Below are 13,773 nucleotides of genomic sequence, written 5' to 3' on the forward strand. Positions count from 1 at the left end.
GCAGCAAGGCAGATTTGTCATGGTTGCTTGTTAGAATCAGTTCTGCCCTTAAACTGAATATAAAAATAAGACTCCATTATATGTTCTATTCACTTTTAGAAAAAAACACCTACAATTCATCATTCATTCGTTTATATTTACATCAGGATTGCTTTAACGTGTAACCTCAGCCCTTTATCGACTTGACTAAATGATACATTTCTGGCACTGTACTAAAATAGGCTTCTGTCTTTTATGTCCCTTCCAAAACAGCATATCACAACAAAGCCACATGTTTGAAGTTTTCTACTTTTCCATGGCTAACACTGACTACCACTGATAAGCATGTTCTCTCTTCAAATGAATGGTAAGTGTATATTCATTTGCACTTTGCAGCTTTAAACATTTTGCTTTTGGGTCTGCAACATTAATTGAAGTCACCTGCTAGCTTGATATGTTTTGGAAGTTCTTAAGTGTGATATTTCCCATTGTACCCACATCCTAAAAAATACCGATAAGTTAATTGCCTTCCCCCTAAATTGGCCGTAGACTATGATACATAAACTACATGATACATATATAGACATATGACTATGGTAGGCATTGGATTGTGAGCACCTCTGAGGGACAGTTAGTGACGAGACTATATGTTCCCTGAAGCGCTGCGGAAAATGTTGGCTCTATATAAATACTAAATCATCAGAATTGTTCACTTGTCTTCCTTTCTTTCCACTAGTCAATGGCAAAGAGGCAAACTGATTACAAATCCCCTTGGACATATTACTATGGCTGGTTGAAAGGGCCAGTATTTGCGATTTTGCCAGACTATCTGATGCAAGAAGGCTCTTTATTAGAACAGCAAATGAGGTCCAGTGCACACCAAAAAGCGCTAGCGTTATCGCAAATGATCAGCACTTTTTGAAGTATCTTTTCTAGGCATGTGCCTAGCGATTTCTAATCATGCCTAGCGATTTTTTTTTTTTTTTGAGCTTTTTTATTTTTTCTTACAGTAGAGCTGTAACTGAAGAGCTTCTGTAACAAAAACGCTTGGAAAATCACTCTGATCTATCGCCTTTCAGAGCGAACTGAATCGCCTCAGAAATCAGCAGAAATGCTGCAGAACCTGCGTTTGTGTATGGGAGAAAATCGTATCACTCTGGTGTGATCCATCCTATTCAAATACATTAGCCAAGTGCTGGCATTTTTAAAAGTGCTCAGAAGCGCTCTTGGTGTGCACCAGCCCTCACATTTTTTTTTTCCTTCAGTGAACAGACCCTTTTATCAACTTTAATTCATCCCCTGTACTACAGAAGAAGAGCTGGATTGTGAATACAATAATACAGTTAAAGAGAATCTGTACTCTAATATTCTTACAATAAAAAGCATACCATTCTATTCATTATTTTCTCCTGTGCCCCTTTGTGCTGTTTCTGCCACTCTCTGCTGCAATCCTGGCTTGTAATTAACAGTTTTAGGCAGTGTTTACAAACAAACTAACCAGCTTCTAATAGGCTCAGCTAAGCATATTGTGTGAGTCATTCAGAGTATGCAGGGGGCCTGCAGAGGGTGTGTATCGCTTCTACCAATCACAAGCAGTCCTGCACATTCCACACAATCAAGCTTTAGCCCGACAAACAGGACAGAGGAAAGATACATTGATTTATTACAGAGACAGTGCAGTTAGGAAAGACTGCAGTAAGCCAGAGCAGATTAGAACAGGCATAGGAACTTATAGGATAGAAGAACTAAGGCTGAAAAATTTGTTACAGAGTCTCTTTAAAGTAGTCAAACCGCCACTTTCCAGATTATAAAAGTATAAATCTTTATTTTAGTATAAATATTTTTTTTCACAGTTGCATAATTCACCAGAAAGCATGCCCAACCTTTTTAAAAACAGAAACTAGCCCCTTGCTCCTTCTGCTTCTCTGCTGTCAAGCACTTGCCGCCACAACACAAAATGATCAGCTGATCTAGGTGTGTATGTGTGTACATAGTGTGAGTGGAGTGGTTTGCTGGTTATAACAATGCTAATATAACCAGCAAACCACTCCACTCACACTATGTACACACATACACACCTAGATCAGCTGATCATTTTGTGTTGTGGCGACACGTGCGTGACAGCAGAAAAGCTAAAGTCCCTAATCTATTGGTGACAGCCTTACTACGTAACCGGTGGTTCCAGTAGGTCAGTGAATCCAAACACTTAATCAATCCACCACAAACAGGCTGATGCATCTTCATAAGGCTGTGATTGGGATGCAGATCTATTTTCAGACTTGTATTATACCGTACTTGTTATACCCATCTTGCAGCAGCCATGTGGCAGTGCCAGCCTTGATGAATCTGGTGTAATCAGCCTCTATGTTGCTGGAATACGTTCCTTTACAACAGTCTATGCCCTTTACTGCAATCAATGGCTCATCTGTAGTTACCTCCACACTCAGTTCTTCCTCACCACGCTGTCCCATCTGTGTTTGGTATGGGTTATAGTGGAGGGTTAATGTACGGTATGGGTTATGGTGGAGGGTTAATGTACGGTATGGGTTATGGTGGAGGGTTAATGTACAGTATGGGTTATGGTGGAGGGTTAATATACGGTATGGGTTATGTTGGAGGGTTAAGGTTTGTTATGGGAAGGGTTAATGTATTGTATGGGTTATGGTGGAGGGTTAATATACGGTATGGGTTATGGTGGAGGGTTAAGGTTTGTTATGGGGAGGGTTAATGTATTGTATGGGTTATGGTGGAGGGTTAATATACGGTATGGGTTATGGTGGAGGGTTAAGGTTTGTTATGGGGAGGGTTAATGTATTGCATGGGTTATGGTGGAGGGTTAATTTATGTGGAGGGTTAATGTATGGTATGGGTTATGGTGAAGGGTTAATGTATGGTATGGGTTATGGGGGAGGGTTAATGTATAGTATGGGTTATGGGGGGGGGGGGTTAATTTATGGGGAAGGGTTAATGTATGGTATGGGTTATGGGGGAGGGTTAATGTATGGTATGGGTTATGGGGGAGGGTTAATGTATGGTATGGGTTATGGGGGAGGGTTAATGTATGGTATGGGTTATGGTAGCCTGAATTTAGCTAAATGTGTTGTTGTTTTTTATTGTGCAGACATGATCAGTGGTTTTTCTTTGAGTAGTCACACTTCTGGGTATCTGCCAATTTTTCAAGAGCCTGTAGAAGAAATAATTGAAGATACAAGTAGTGCAGGTTATTTGCGGTGATGATCATTTCACTGCCTTGTATAACAAAAGCAAACTTGTCAGATGGAGATGAGGTGTTTAAAAGATTAATAATACTTGAAAACTGTAGTGAGGATATATGAGATTAAACATAAATCGCACAATATGGAACATTAAGTAAGATGTCAGATTTAATGGCATGTAGAGTCACTGTTGATTAACTTCTGCCATTTCTCTTTTCTTGGGCTGACACGTGTAATTAAATCACAATACCTGCTTGCGTTTGTGTACTCGGAAATTACTTTTCCACTATATGACAGACCTTTTCAGGAGAAGCACAAAATTATACTATTGCCATTACTACCTCTGTTTATTATGACTCAGATAAGGTGCTGTGCTATAGCATATTTATTGCTGTCACAGATAAACTGCAGATGAGAGGCCAGCTAAGAGACTTCACAAATGACTACGGTACAACATACATATATTTGTCAATTCTCCAGGGCATCGCAAATGGCCAAAAGATATGTTGTTATCAGGCAAGCGATACAAGGAATAAATACTGAGAATACAGAAGCTTTGTTAGAGCCCGCTGAGGATTTAGGGCTGCTCATAAGCTCTATTCCCAGTTGCGTTTTTTGTTTAGCCTTGCTATGTGGTGACATTTGAGTCTGCATCATGTAAAAAAGCGAAGTCAATTGAGGTTTGAAGTGCAGTCTAATTTCTCTTTTTCTTCAAGCCACTGATGGCAAACAATCTTCTGGGATGATTGAAGCCTTTGTAGCTCTAGACTGTCTCAACTGTGGAATTCTAAAAGTCAAGCCTTTGTCTTAGCTAGTAAAAAGCGCAGGTATCCCTCTGTATGGCTAAGTTGCCAGACAGTTTACAGTTTTTTTTCCTCTCACAGACTTGAATGACTCATTTCTAAACACTCTTATTAATGGGTTTATTATTATGCTACCTATTTTAATTAAAGGCAAATCTAGTGCAGAACATGAAAAATACCATATGCCCGTCTGCTGTGGTGTTTTTTAGCAAGCCCAAGCACAATTGTAAGTGCTTTTTAATTGCTCAGCCACTTCATCATTCATTTGCATTGCTGAGTTTCTTGCTTTTTTTTTCCCCCTCGCCTTTCAAAGACCAGTATTTATGATTTTTTTTCCTTTTGCACAAGTATAAAGGATGGAGTTAAAGTAAGTCAGTACATTTCATCAGTAAACCCAGAATACCTACTGCTGATCTCTGGAATGCCAAAATTTCTGCATTTCTTCCTTTCCAATGAAATTATTATGCTTTCCTGTCTGTGTTTACTGAATAAATACATAGTAAGTTGATTATTTTCCAGCTTGACAGAGGTTCTCCTCTTTTGCTAGGTGTCAAATGTAAAAAAAAAAACAAAGCCCAATTATATTTGTTATATTTATATTTTCTACAAGGCTAAGCATTTTTTTGTGCAAACAAAAAGAGGTTTCTCAGTGTAAGACTAAACTAGTATTGAGTGCCATGGCAAAAGCTGAGCAGGAAAGGGCACAGTGCATGTACAGGCTATAGGGGTGAAACTGTTAAAAAGGGTGCAGGAGCCCTTCCAGAAAACAAATGGCGCCTATTGTAAAAACCGCGATTTGTGGCAAATGAGGGAAATTTGGGCCCAGTCGGTGCCTATCAAGCGCCTCCCAGCGCCAAAATTTATCATCTTTGGCGCAAATCACGTTTTTTTTTAACAATGGCTGCAATATGCGGCTAAGAATGTAAAATCTGGCACTGGGAGGTTCCTGATTAGCAGCAGAAATGCTACATTTTGGTGCCCGATAGCATTGATGGGTGCGGGGGGCTTGCAGAAATGCAAATTCCGTGCCCGCTTGCAATACCACAATTTGCATTTCCGTAATCCCCCAGCGCCCATCAATGCTATGGGGCTCTAAAATGTATTATTTCTGCTGCTAATCAGGCGCCTCCCGGTGCAGAATATTACTTTTCTAGGCACATTTTGTGGTGGGGGAGTAGGGTTAGGCGCCATGGGAGGGTTAGGCACTGGGAGGGGGAGTATTAGGGTTAGGCACAACCATAGGGGTTATTAGGGCTAGGCACCAACAAGGGGTGGGTCTTTGGGTTAGGCACCACCAGGAGCGGTCCTAGGGTTAGGATAAAAGGTTCTATTTCTCGGATTATTTAGTATTTAAATAGTGCCAACATTTCCACAGCGCTGTATAGAGTTTTTATAGTATAATTTGTCCAGCAATGATGCACTTGTTTGTGTGCGACTGTTCTTTTCTTGTAAGCCCTCTTCATAAACATTAGAGGTCAGCTGAATGTGCTGGAATACACTGACCACCCACAGAACACATTGGTAGCTCACTCGTTCAGCAAACTAAATGCTCAGTTCTGCCAGTCTCTCATTTAATGTCTATGGAGGGATTACGGAAAATTGTATACTCACCTATCGGTAATTTTCCTTTCCTGGTGTTTCCCCATGTCAGTACACTCTTGGGCAAAACCCCACCCCTTTGCCCTGACAGGACGTCCCAAAGTAATAAGAGAGCTACCCCCTGCCCCATACCGTCATTCTTTATAACATATCCGAGCCGACAGCATAGGGCGGGCCCGTATACTGACATGGGGAAACACCAGGAAAGGAAAATTACCGATAGGTGAGTATACAATTTTCCGTATTCCCTGGAGTTTCCCCCTGTCAGTACACTCTTGGGCAATAACTAGACACATACACAGGGAGGGATATGCTGAGTAACGTATTTACTTTTCAACCAGAAAGAAAACAATACATATAATCACTCTTTAAATTGCAGAGTTAATTACACAACAAACTATCTTTTTTCCAAATTTTATGGAAGACAAGACTGATGGGTCAACACTGTAATGCTTGAGGAATGTGTGACCCGACGACCAGTTGGCCGCTTTACAGACAGTCGCAAGCGACACTTTTCCTAGGGTAGCCCACGAGGATGCTATGCTTCTCGTCGAGTGGGCGATGATGTCCTGCGGCGGCTCCAAGCCATTGGCTTGATATGCCTGCTGAATGAGAGACACTATCCAATTTGAAATTGTCCTTGTAGAGGCCATATGGCCCTTCCTATAGCCTGAACAGATAACAAACAACCGGTCAGTGTGTCTTATACTCTCGGTGGCTATTAAATATGACCTAATCGTTGAAGGAACATCCAACGGATGTAGCTGAGATGAGTCGGTTTGTAAGCGAAAGCTAGGCAATGTCCACTCCTGATTTAAATGAAACAGAGAAGCCACTTTAGGTATAAAAGATTGTACTGAGTGCAGTACCACTCTATCCTCAAAGAAAGTTAAATTAGGCTCTTTACAGCTTAGTGCCTGCAACTCCGAGACTCTGCGACCAGATGTTATTGCTAGGAGAAAGACTGTTTTTAAAGTTATACTGACAAGATCTGCCTTTGAATTATCAAACTTTTCTGAAGTTGTTAAATATTCCAGTACCAGAGGGAGATCCCATTTAGGAAACTTTGGCTTAAGTGGAGGCTTAATTTTTATTACTGCCCTGAAGAACTGCTTTATCAAGGGATCCGAAGACCATGGTGATCCCGAGATAGATGAAATTGCAGATACATGTCTCTTAAGTGAAGAATATGCTAACCCTTTCTCCAAACCGCGTTGCAAGAAGGATAACAGGTGGGTTACAGAAAATTTTTCTACTGAGAAATGGTGGCAAGCTGCAAACTCCGAAAAGACTTTCCATACTCTGTTGTATGATTCTACTGTCGTAGATTTCTTTGCCTTAAGCAACGTGTTAGTGACCTCCATGGAACAACCTAATGCCTCCAGCCTAGACCTCTCAAATTCCAGCCCATTAGCTTCAACATTTGGGGATTCTGATGAGTCATTGACCCCTGGACAAGAAGATGTGGAATTTGTGGTAGAGGAAGCGGATCCTGAACGCTCAGTTGTAACAGCAGCGGAAACCATGGCCTTCTGGGCCAAAACGGAATTATCGCTAGTACTTGCAAATTGGAACGACTCAGTTTCTGGAGAAATTTGAGTATTAGAGGAATTGGCGGGAAGGCATATGCCAACTTGAAGTCCCACTTCTGAATGAGTGCGTCTATCGCCTCTGCCCTGTGATCTGGGAATCTGGAATAGTATCTTGGAACCTTGTGATTGTTCCTCGAGGCGAAGAGATCTATCTCTGGGCATCCCCACTTCATCACCAATCTCTGAAATGCCGATCTGTGGAGAGACCACTCGTTGTTGTCGAGCTTGTGCCTTGACAGGAAATCTGCCTGATCGTTCTGGGACCCCGGAAGATATATTGCTGACAGATTCTGAAGGTTCTTCTCTGCTAGAAGCATTATTGGTCGAACTTCGCTCAACAGAGTTGCACTGTGTGTCCCCCCCTGCCTTTTCACATACGACACTGCTGACGTATTGTCCATTCTTAGGAGAACTGACTTCTCTTTCAGCAGCGGCAGGAAGTAGAGTAGAGCCTGGTATGCTGCTCTGAGTTCCAGGACATTGGATACAGTTCCTTCCATTGGGCAAATCCACTGGCCCTGAGCTAATCTGCCTCTGAACACTGCACCCCAACCTGTCATACTGGCGTCTGTTGTCAAAATCTCCCATTCTGGTTGCTGAATGGGACATGCTTTTCTGAGATTCTTCGCTACTAACCACCAGTTCAACGACCGAATCACCCTGGATGGCAAATGAATTTTCTGAACTAGAGTCTGCGAATTCCATTGGCGAAGAAAGTTTAATTGAAATGGGCGTAGATGCCAATGCGCCCACCTCACCATTGGAATTGACGAAGTCATCCAGCCTATAATCTTCATACAGACTCTGGCCGATAGAAACGATTTTTTCTTGATACCGCAAATCCTCCTCTGAATTGTCTGCAACTTCCGTTCTGGTAGGGAGACTGTATTGTTGACTGTATCCAGTATTGCACCCAGGAAGCACATCACTCTTGAAGGAGCCAGTACACTCTTTTGAAGATTGGTAATCCATCCAAACTTCTCCAATTCTACTAAAAGTATTGCTTGATGCTCTAGGAGTTGTTCTCTCGATGAGGCCAGGAGAAGGATGTCGTCGAGATAGTGAAGAACGCGCACTCCCCGAAGACGAACCAACGCGACAACTGACAAAAGAATCTTCGAAAAGGTTCTGGGCGAAGTCGCCAGCCCAAATGGGAGGCAAGTGAACTGAAGATGTAACTTGCCCACTGCAAAACGAAGAAAAATCTGAAAATCGTCGTGAACCGGCACATGAAAGTACGCATCTTTCAAATCTATCGAGGACATCCAATCTCCTGGCCTCATCGACATCAGAATGGTCTGCAGACTTTCCATTTTGAACTTTGGTATGACAATAAAGCGGTTCAATTGTTTCAGGTCTAAAACCGGTCTTAGCTCCCCTGACTTCTTCCTGACTAGGAAAATTGGTGAGTAGAAACCTCGTGACTTCTGGCTCTGAGGAACTATCGATACTGCTCCTTGCTTCATCAACTTTGACACATAGTCCACTAAAAGTAGCAGCTTTTCTTTTGTCTTTGGAATTTTTGTACGTATAAAACGTGTGTGTGGAGGGCCCTCCTTGAACGACCACTTGTGACCCTGCAGTACTGTGTTCAGGACCCACTTGTCCTGAATATTTCCCGCCCAGATTTTCCCAAACTTCCTTAGCCTGGCCCCAACAGGGATAACCTGGACGGGTTGACCTTCAAAAAGACTTATTACTATCAGAGGGAGCAGGAGTTACTCTAGATTTTCCTGTTCTCTGGAAACTTTGCGTATTCTTCCAGCCTCTCCTATACTCTCTGCCAGGTCTATAACTCTTTGCTTCATTAAACTTTGAGAACGGTTGCTTCTTTTGAGTAACAGGGAACCTCTGTCTCCTGAATTTTCTATCCTGGGGAAGGAGCCCTGATCTTCCCCCCGTGACTCTGGATATGGCATCGTCCATTTTGGGGCCGAATAGATTTTTCCCATCGAACGGAATCTTCGTCCACGTCTGCTTAGACGACGGATCCGCAGCCCATGGCTTAAGCCATAGCGCCCGCTTCGACATTACTGAGTAGAGCATCGACCTAGATGCTGATCTTATTATATCTATACTTGCTGTACCCACAAAGTCAGAAGTCAACTTCAAGTCATCTAGTGATGCAAGGACTTCTTCCAGATCCAGGCCTCATCTTAACCTGCTCTAAATGTCTTCTATCCAGATTCTTGATGCTTTAGCCACTGAGGTGAGGGTAACTGCTACTTTGGCTGATTCCCCCGACGACAGATAGGCCCTTTTCAAATCCTGATCCATCTGCCTTTCCATCACATCCCGAAAAGACACTGAATCCTCTAGAGGGAGGGTGACATTTCTAACAATCTTCATTAGAGAGGCATCTACTACAGGAGTCGCCTGAAACATATCCTCATCCTCTGATGCCAACGGGTATAACTTTTGAAACCGATTTTTTAAAGATGGCTTCTTAACTGTCTTTTTCCATTCGTCACACACCATTTCTTTAATTTCCTCCATAAGCGGAAATGACAAATTAGCTTTAGACAAATTTTTAAAATATCTTCTCCTCTTAACCTCAGTGGCCTCCTCATCCTGATTCCAGGAAAGTGTTTCCCTAATTTTAGAAATAAAGGCTGGTATTAACGAGAAGTCAAAGTCTAATTCATACTCATCAGAGCTATCCGAACTTCCCCCGGAATCTTGAGAAGAAACATAGGAGGAACTCGGAACTTGAGCTTTTCTTTTCGTGGTCAGCTCTGAAACCGTATCCTTGACTACCTGCTTAATGAGGGAGGAGACTTCCCTGTCTTCCCTGGCTATGTCAAAATGGCATGCTTCACACACTTTTTTCCCAGGTAAGGATGATCTCCCACAAATCCAACACTGATTTGGCATAAGAACAGTCCCCACTGCTTTCTTACTAGCAGTATCTTGCTCCAACTTGTCTGAATCTTCACTAGAAGACTTCCTAGCTGCCTCTTGTATATTAATTACGTGCCTTGCTTCAACATGAGATTCTCTAGGCTGGGAAGATGTGGAAGTTTGCAAAGATTTTGATGTTTCCCCTTGTCTATGAGAGGAAGGCCCTGACGATGAAGATGACTTTGTATGATGGTCTGATTTAGCATGTGATTTTTCTTCATCACTCCTCCGCCTAAGGAGATGATAAAGAAAAGGAAAATACTATATTAGTATCTACTGTAGTATTTGTGCTCTTTTAGCTCTCATGATAAATGATCTTACCTATTTGAATCTTTTGAAGATGACTCTCCTCTATGCTTCCCCATAACGCAGCTGAGAACAAGAACAGGAGAAAAGGAGTCATAATTGATCCTTTTCCCTCATGTCCAGACAATAATAACATAACCCAAAAAAAAAACAATTATAATCTGAATCTACACACTAGCAACCATCTGAAGCAATTACATTATCACCTGCAAAAAAACTGGGCACAAAAAAGCATATGCAGTACATCCTAAGGTAATGCACAATATCAGAAATAGTGCTACACAAAACCTGCAAGGAAACATCACAACAAGCGTGAGATTCATAATTACCGCTCTTGCTTCCTTGCCGCTCCTCTGACACACTGCTCACAGGATGCTGTCCAAACACAGACTGGGCTTATCCTTCCGGACACGGCCTAAATAAGGCCAACTCCGCCTTATGCTCCGACGAGCAATGCGCCCACAACAAAGATGGCCGCCATCCACTTCCGCCCAGCCATCCATAAGCGTCACAGAGCGTCGCGCGCGCCTAACGTCACTTCCGGAAATGAACCCGGAACGCCGCAAAACCGCTGCTCCGAGCATAGCGCTGCTCCACAACGGACCAGAAACGCAGCTGCTGGGGAATTCGCCATACCTGTTGGTATGCAATGCGAACGCAGGAACATACCATAAGAGGCCCCGGAGAGACAACAAGAGGGGACTCTGTGCCTTATTGGAGCCTTTAGCTACCAAAGACACAGACCTCGACAAGAGAGCACCAACTTGCCGGTCACCGCATCGCGAACAGCGGAGGTAAGATAAAAGTCCTAACGTCCTGCAGGAGGCGAGGATTAAAAAAAAGAATGACGGTATGGGGCAGGGGGTAGCTCTCTTATTACTTTGGGACGTCCTGTCAGGGCAAAGGGGTGGGGTTTTGCCCAAGAGTGTACTGACAGGGGGAAACTCCAGGGAAATGAGCAGTGAGCGTGGTTTTCAGTCATGTTTTGCTTTTGACAGTGGTTATGTAGTTATGGTTCATTAGTCCCTTTAACATTAGATTGTTACCTAATCGATGTGAAAACACATAGACTATGGGTAGCTTTACTACAATTGTATAGTGGGAGTTTGTATAGATGAGACCCAGATTTTCCTTGGAACTCCCTGTATTATTCTATTGACATAATTTTTACTTTGTAAGATATCACATTAAATATTTCTTATCAATACCTTTCTTAGCTCACTGCGAAGCAAAAACCATGGCTTAATCTGGAGGAGTTGTCAGTTGCTACAGGATGTTGTAATGGAAGATTTTCCAGCTGAAATCTTTCTTCAAAGACCAAAGATTGTAAAGGTTAGTCAAGCAATGCCAATTCAATTCAGGTTGCTCTTAAAATGTTTTGAAAGGCACATGTTATATTGTATCTGATATTCTACAATGAATGGAAAGGCTGGAGGTCAGTTCTTCATGTGCTAGCTATATATAACAGTCTCTGACATTAAATTAATACCAAGCTAATGTGATTGACGTGCAATATCCTTATTTTACCCTGCAAAAAAAATTATTCCAAATATTTTTCTAACTCCTTTACTTTATTATTGCACTTCTTCTGGCTCCCAGCACTGCTTTCTCTATTCTACGTTGTTGATGAGAAAGATGCTATGTGGTTTGTTTTTCTTTGGTTTTGTGTGGTGTACTGTTAAAGAACCACTCCCGTGCAAAAAGTGAGCAGTTAAAATCTGACAAAAGTGACAGGTTTTGGACTAGTCTATCTCCTCGTGGAGGAATCTCAGGGTTTTTTTTGTTTTCAGTTTAACTGCCAAAATGGTAAGATACCAGCCAGCCTCCCTACTCAATTGCACGCTATTTTGGCAGTTAGACTTAACAACTACCGTTCAGTAAATTCTATTCAAATCAAAGAAAACTCCTGAGAATCCCCCATGACGAGATGGACTAGTCTAAAATCTGTCGGTTCTGTCACATTTTAGCTTACTTTTTTTCACTGGAGTGGTCCGTTAAGGATTTGCCCCCAAAATATGTACACCTCATGCAGCCCCTATGAAGTTATCGCAAGGCATCCTGCAGATTCACCCCACCCCTGCCAAAGTGGACATATATTTTAATAATGTGTCTGTTTATAAATTAATGGAACTAAACTATGAAAATAAGATTATTTCATAAAGGCACTTCTTCCTTTTTTGTCAGTCCTGACTGCATAACATTGTTTTGTGAGGTATGTGTGAATGTGGTTGACAAATAATTGCATTAAACTACAAATGTATTATGCATTTAGATCCTCCTGTCTTTACTGAGTCTTGCATCTGAAAAAGATGGGCAACAGCATTTGGCATTCCAGGCTGCATCCTGCCTGCACCACTTAAGCATACTCCTTAGGAGCAGACTGAACTTTCACAGAGATCCGGGCTTTTTAAGTACTAAACAAGGTAAGGGTTTTTGTTTTTTTGTTTTTGTTTTTTTGTCTGTACTTGCTCAATTGAAAGTTAGTTCTGTATTTCTGTTTTTCCAAAACAAGTCAATACATAAACTGTGTAGCAGCTGCTTTGTTGTTTGTGGTGTTTGTTTTTTTTATTTGGCAAAAGCAAATTAGTATTTTTATTAGATTGTACTTCTCCAAAAATATTTTTTGGTTGTAACACACTGCTGAATATACATTTCTCATTTCTACTTAGTTGCTTAGAACTGTATTTTTGAAGTGTATTGCTAAAGTCACAAATCAAATGTAGTGTGTTTGTGCGTGCGTGCGTGCGTTCGTGCGTGCGTTCGTTCGTTCGTTCTCATCCTATGTTTCTATCTCTTATTCGGATCGGTGCTTCTCCTTAGCCATATCCTTCTCTGCACCTGTTGCCAGATGCAAGCTTTAAACCTTGTGCCCACGTACATGGACTCTTGTCTGGGAGGGGGATCAGGACTTGATCACTTAGGTGACATTGAATAGCTGAGGCTGTCCTGAAACAGTGCTAAAATCTTGCATAGCAATGTCTTATGTTGCTGTGCGGAGGGGAGGAGGGCACAAGAAGCATTACAGGGTGAGTGAAGAGAACAATGTGCTCGGCCTAGTCGATCTACTCTGCAGATCACTTAGCTGACATGTAGAGGGGACCGGGGTCTCTGTAGACCTGCTAGATTCTCTGTCATGATAGCCTCCTCGACCAAGTATAATCTAGCGTATTTATGTAGCTTTAAGGCCGGGTTTCCACTGCTCTGAATCCGGGCCGATTCCCCGCCCACGAATTCGGATGGATTTCAGCAGCCTATAGAAGTCTATGAGAGCCATCCGAATTCGTGGCCGAGGAAAAATCTGAGGCCCTGCAGCATAATTTTGTGCGTAGCTGTCCGAATCCCATAGCCGCGCATAGCACGGCTAGAGGGATTCGGCTG

General features: G+C 42.2%; 1 protein-coding gene across 1 annotated transcript in view; it reads left to right on the forward strand.

Annotated features, from left to right (window-relative positions):
* The window catches only part of RTTN (rotatin), an 89,057-nt gene that overhangs the window by 47,799 nt on the left and 27,485 nt on the right, over nt 1-13,773 (forward strand). Inside the window, exons 6-8 of the mRNA XM_068238351.1 lie at nt 253-346; nt 11,613-11,727; nt 12,668-12,818. Of these exons, the coding sequence (XP_068094452.1) occupies nt 253-346; nt 11,613-11,727; nt 12,668-12,818 (360 nt within the window). The remainder of the gene's footprint in view (nt 1-252; nt 347-11,612; nt 11,728-12,667; nt 12,819-13,773) is intronic.

This window comes from Hyperolius riggenbachi, chromosome 5, assembly GCF_040937935.1.
Source record: "Hyperolius riggenbachi isolate aHypRig1 chromosome 5, aHypRig1.pri, whole genome shotgun sequence".
Taxonomy (NCBI): Eukaryota; Metazoa; Chordata; class Amphibia; order Anura; family Hyperoliidae; genus Hyperolius; species Hyperolius riggenbachi.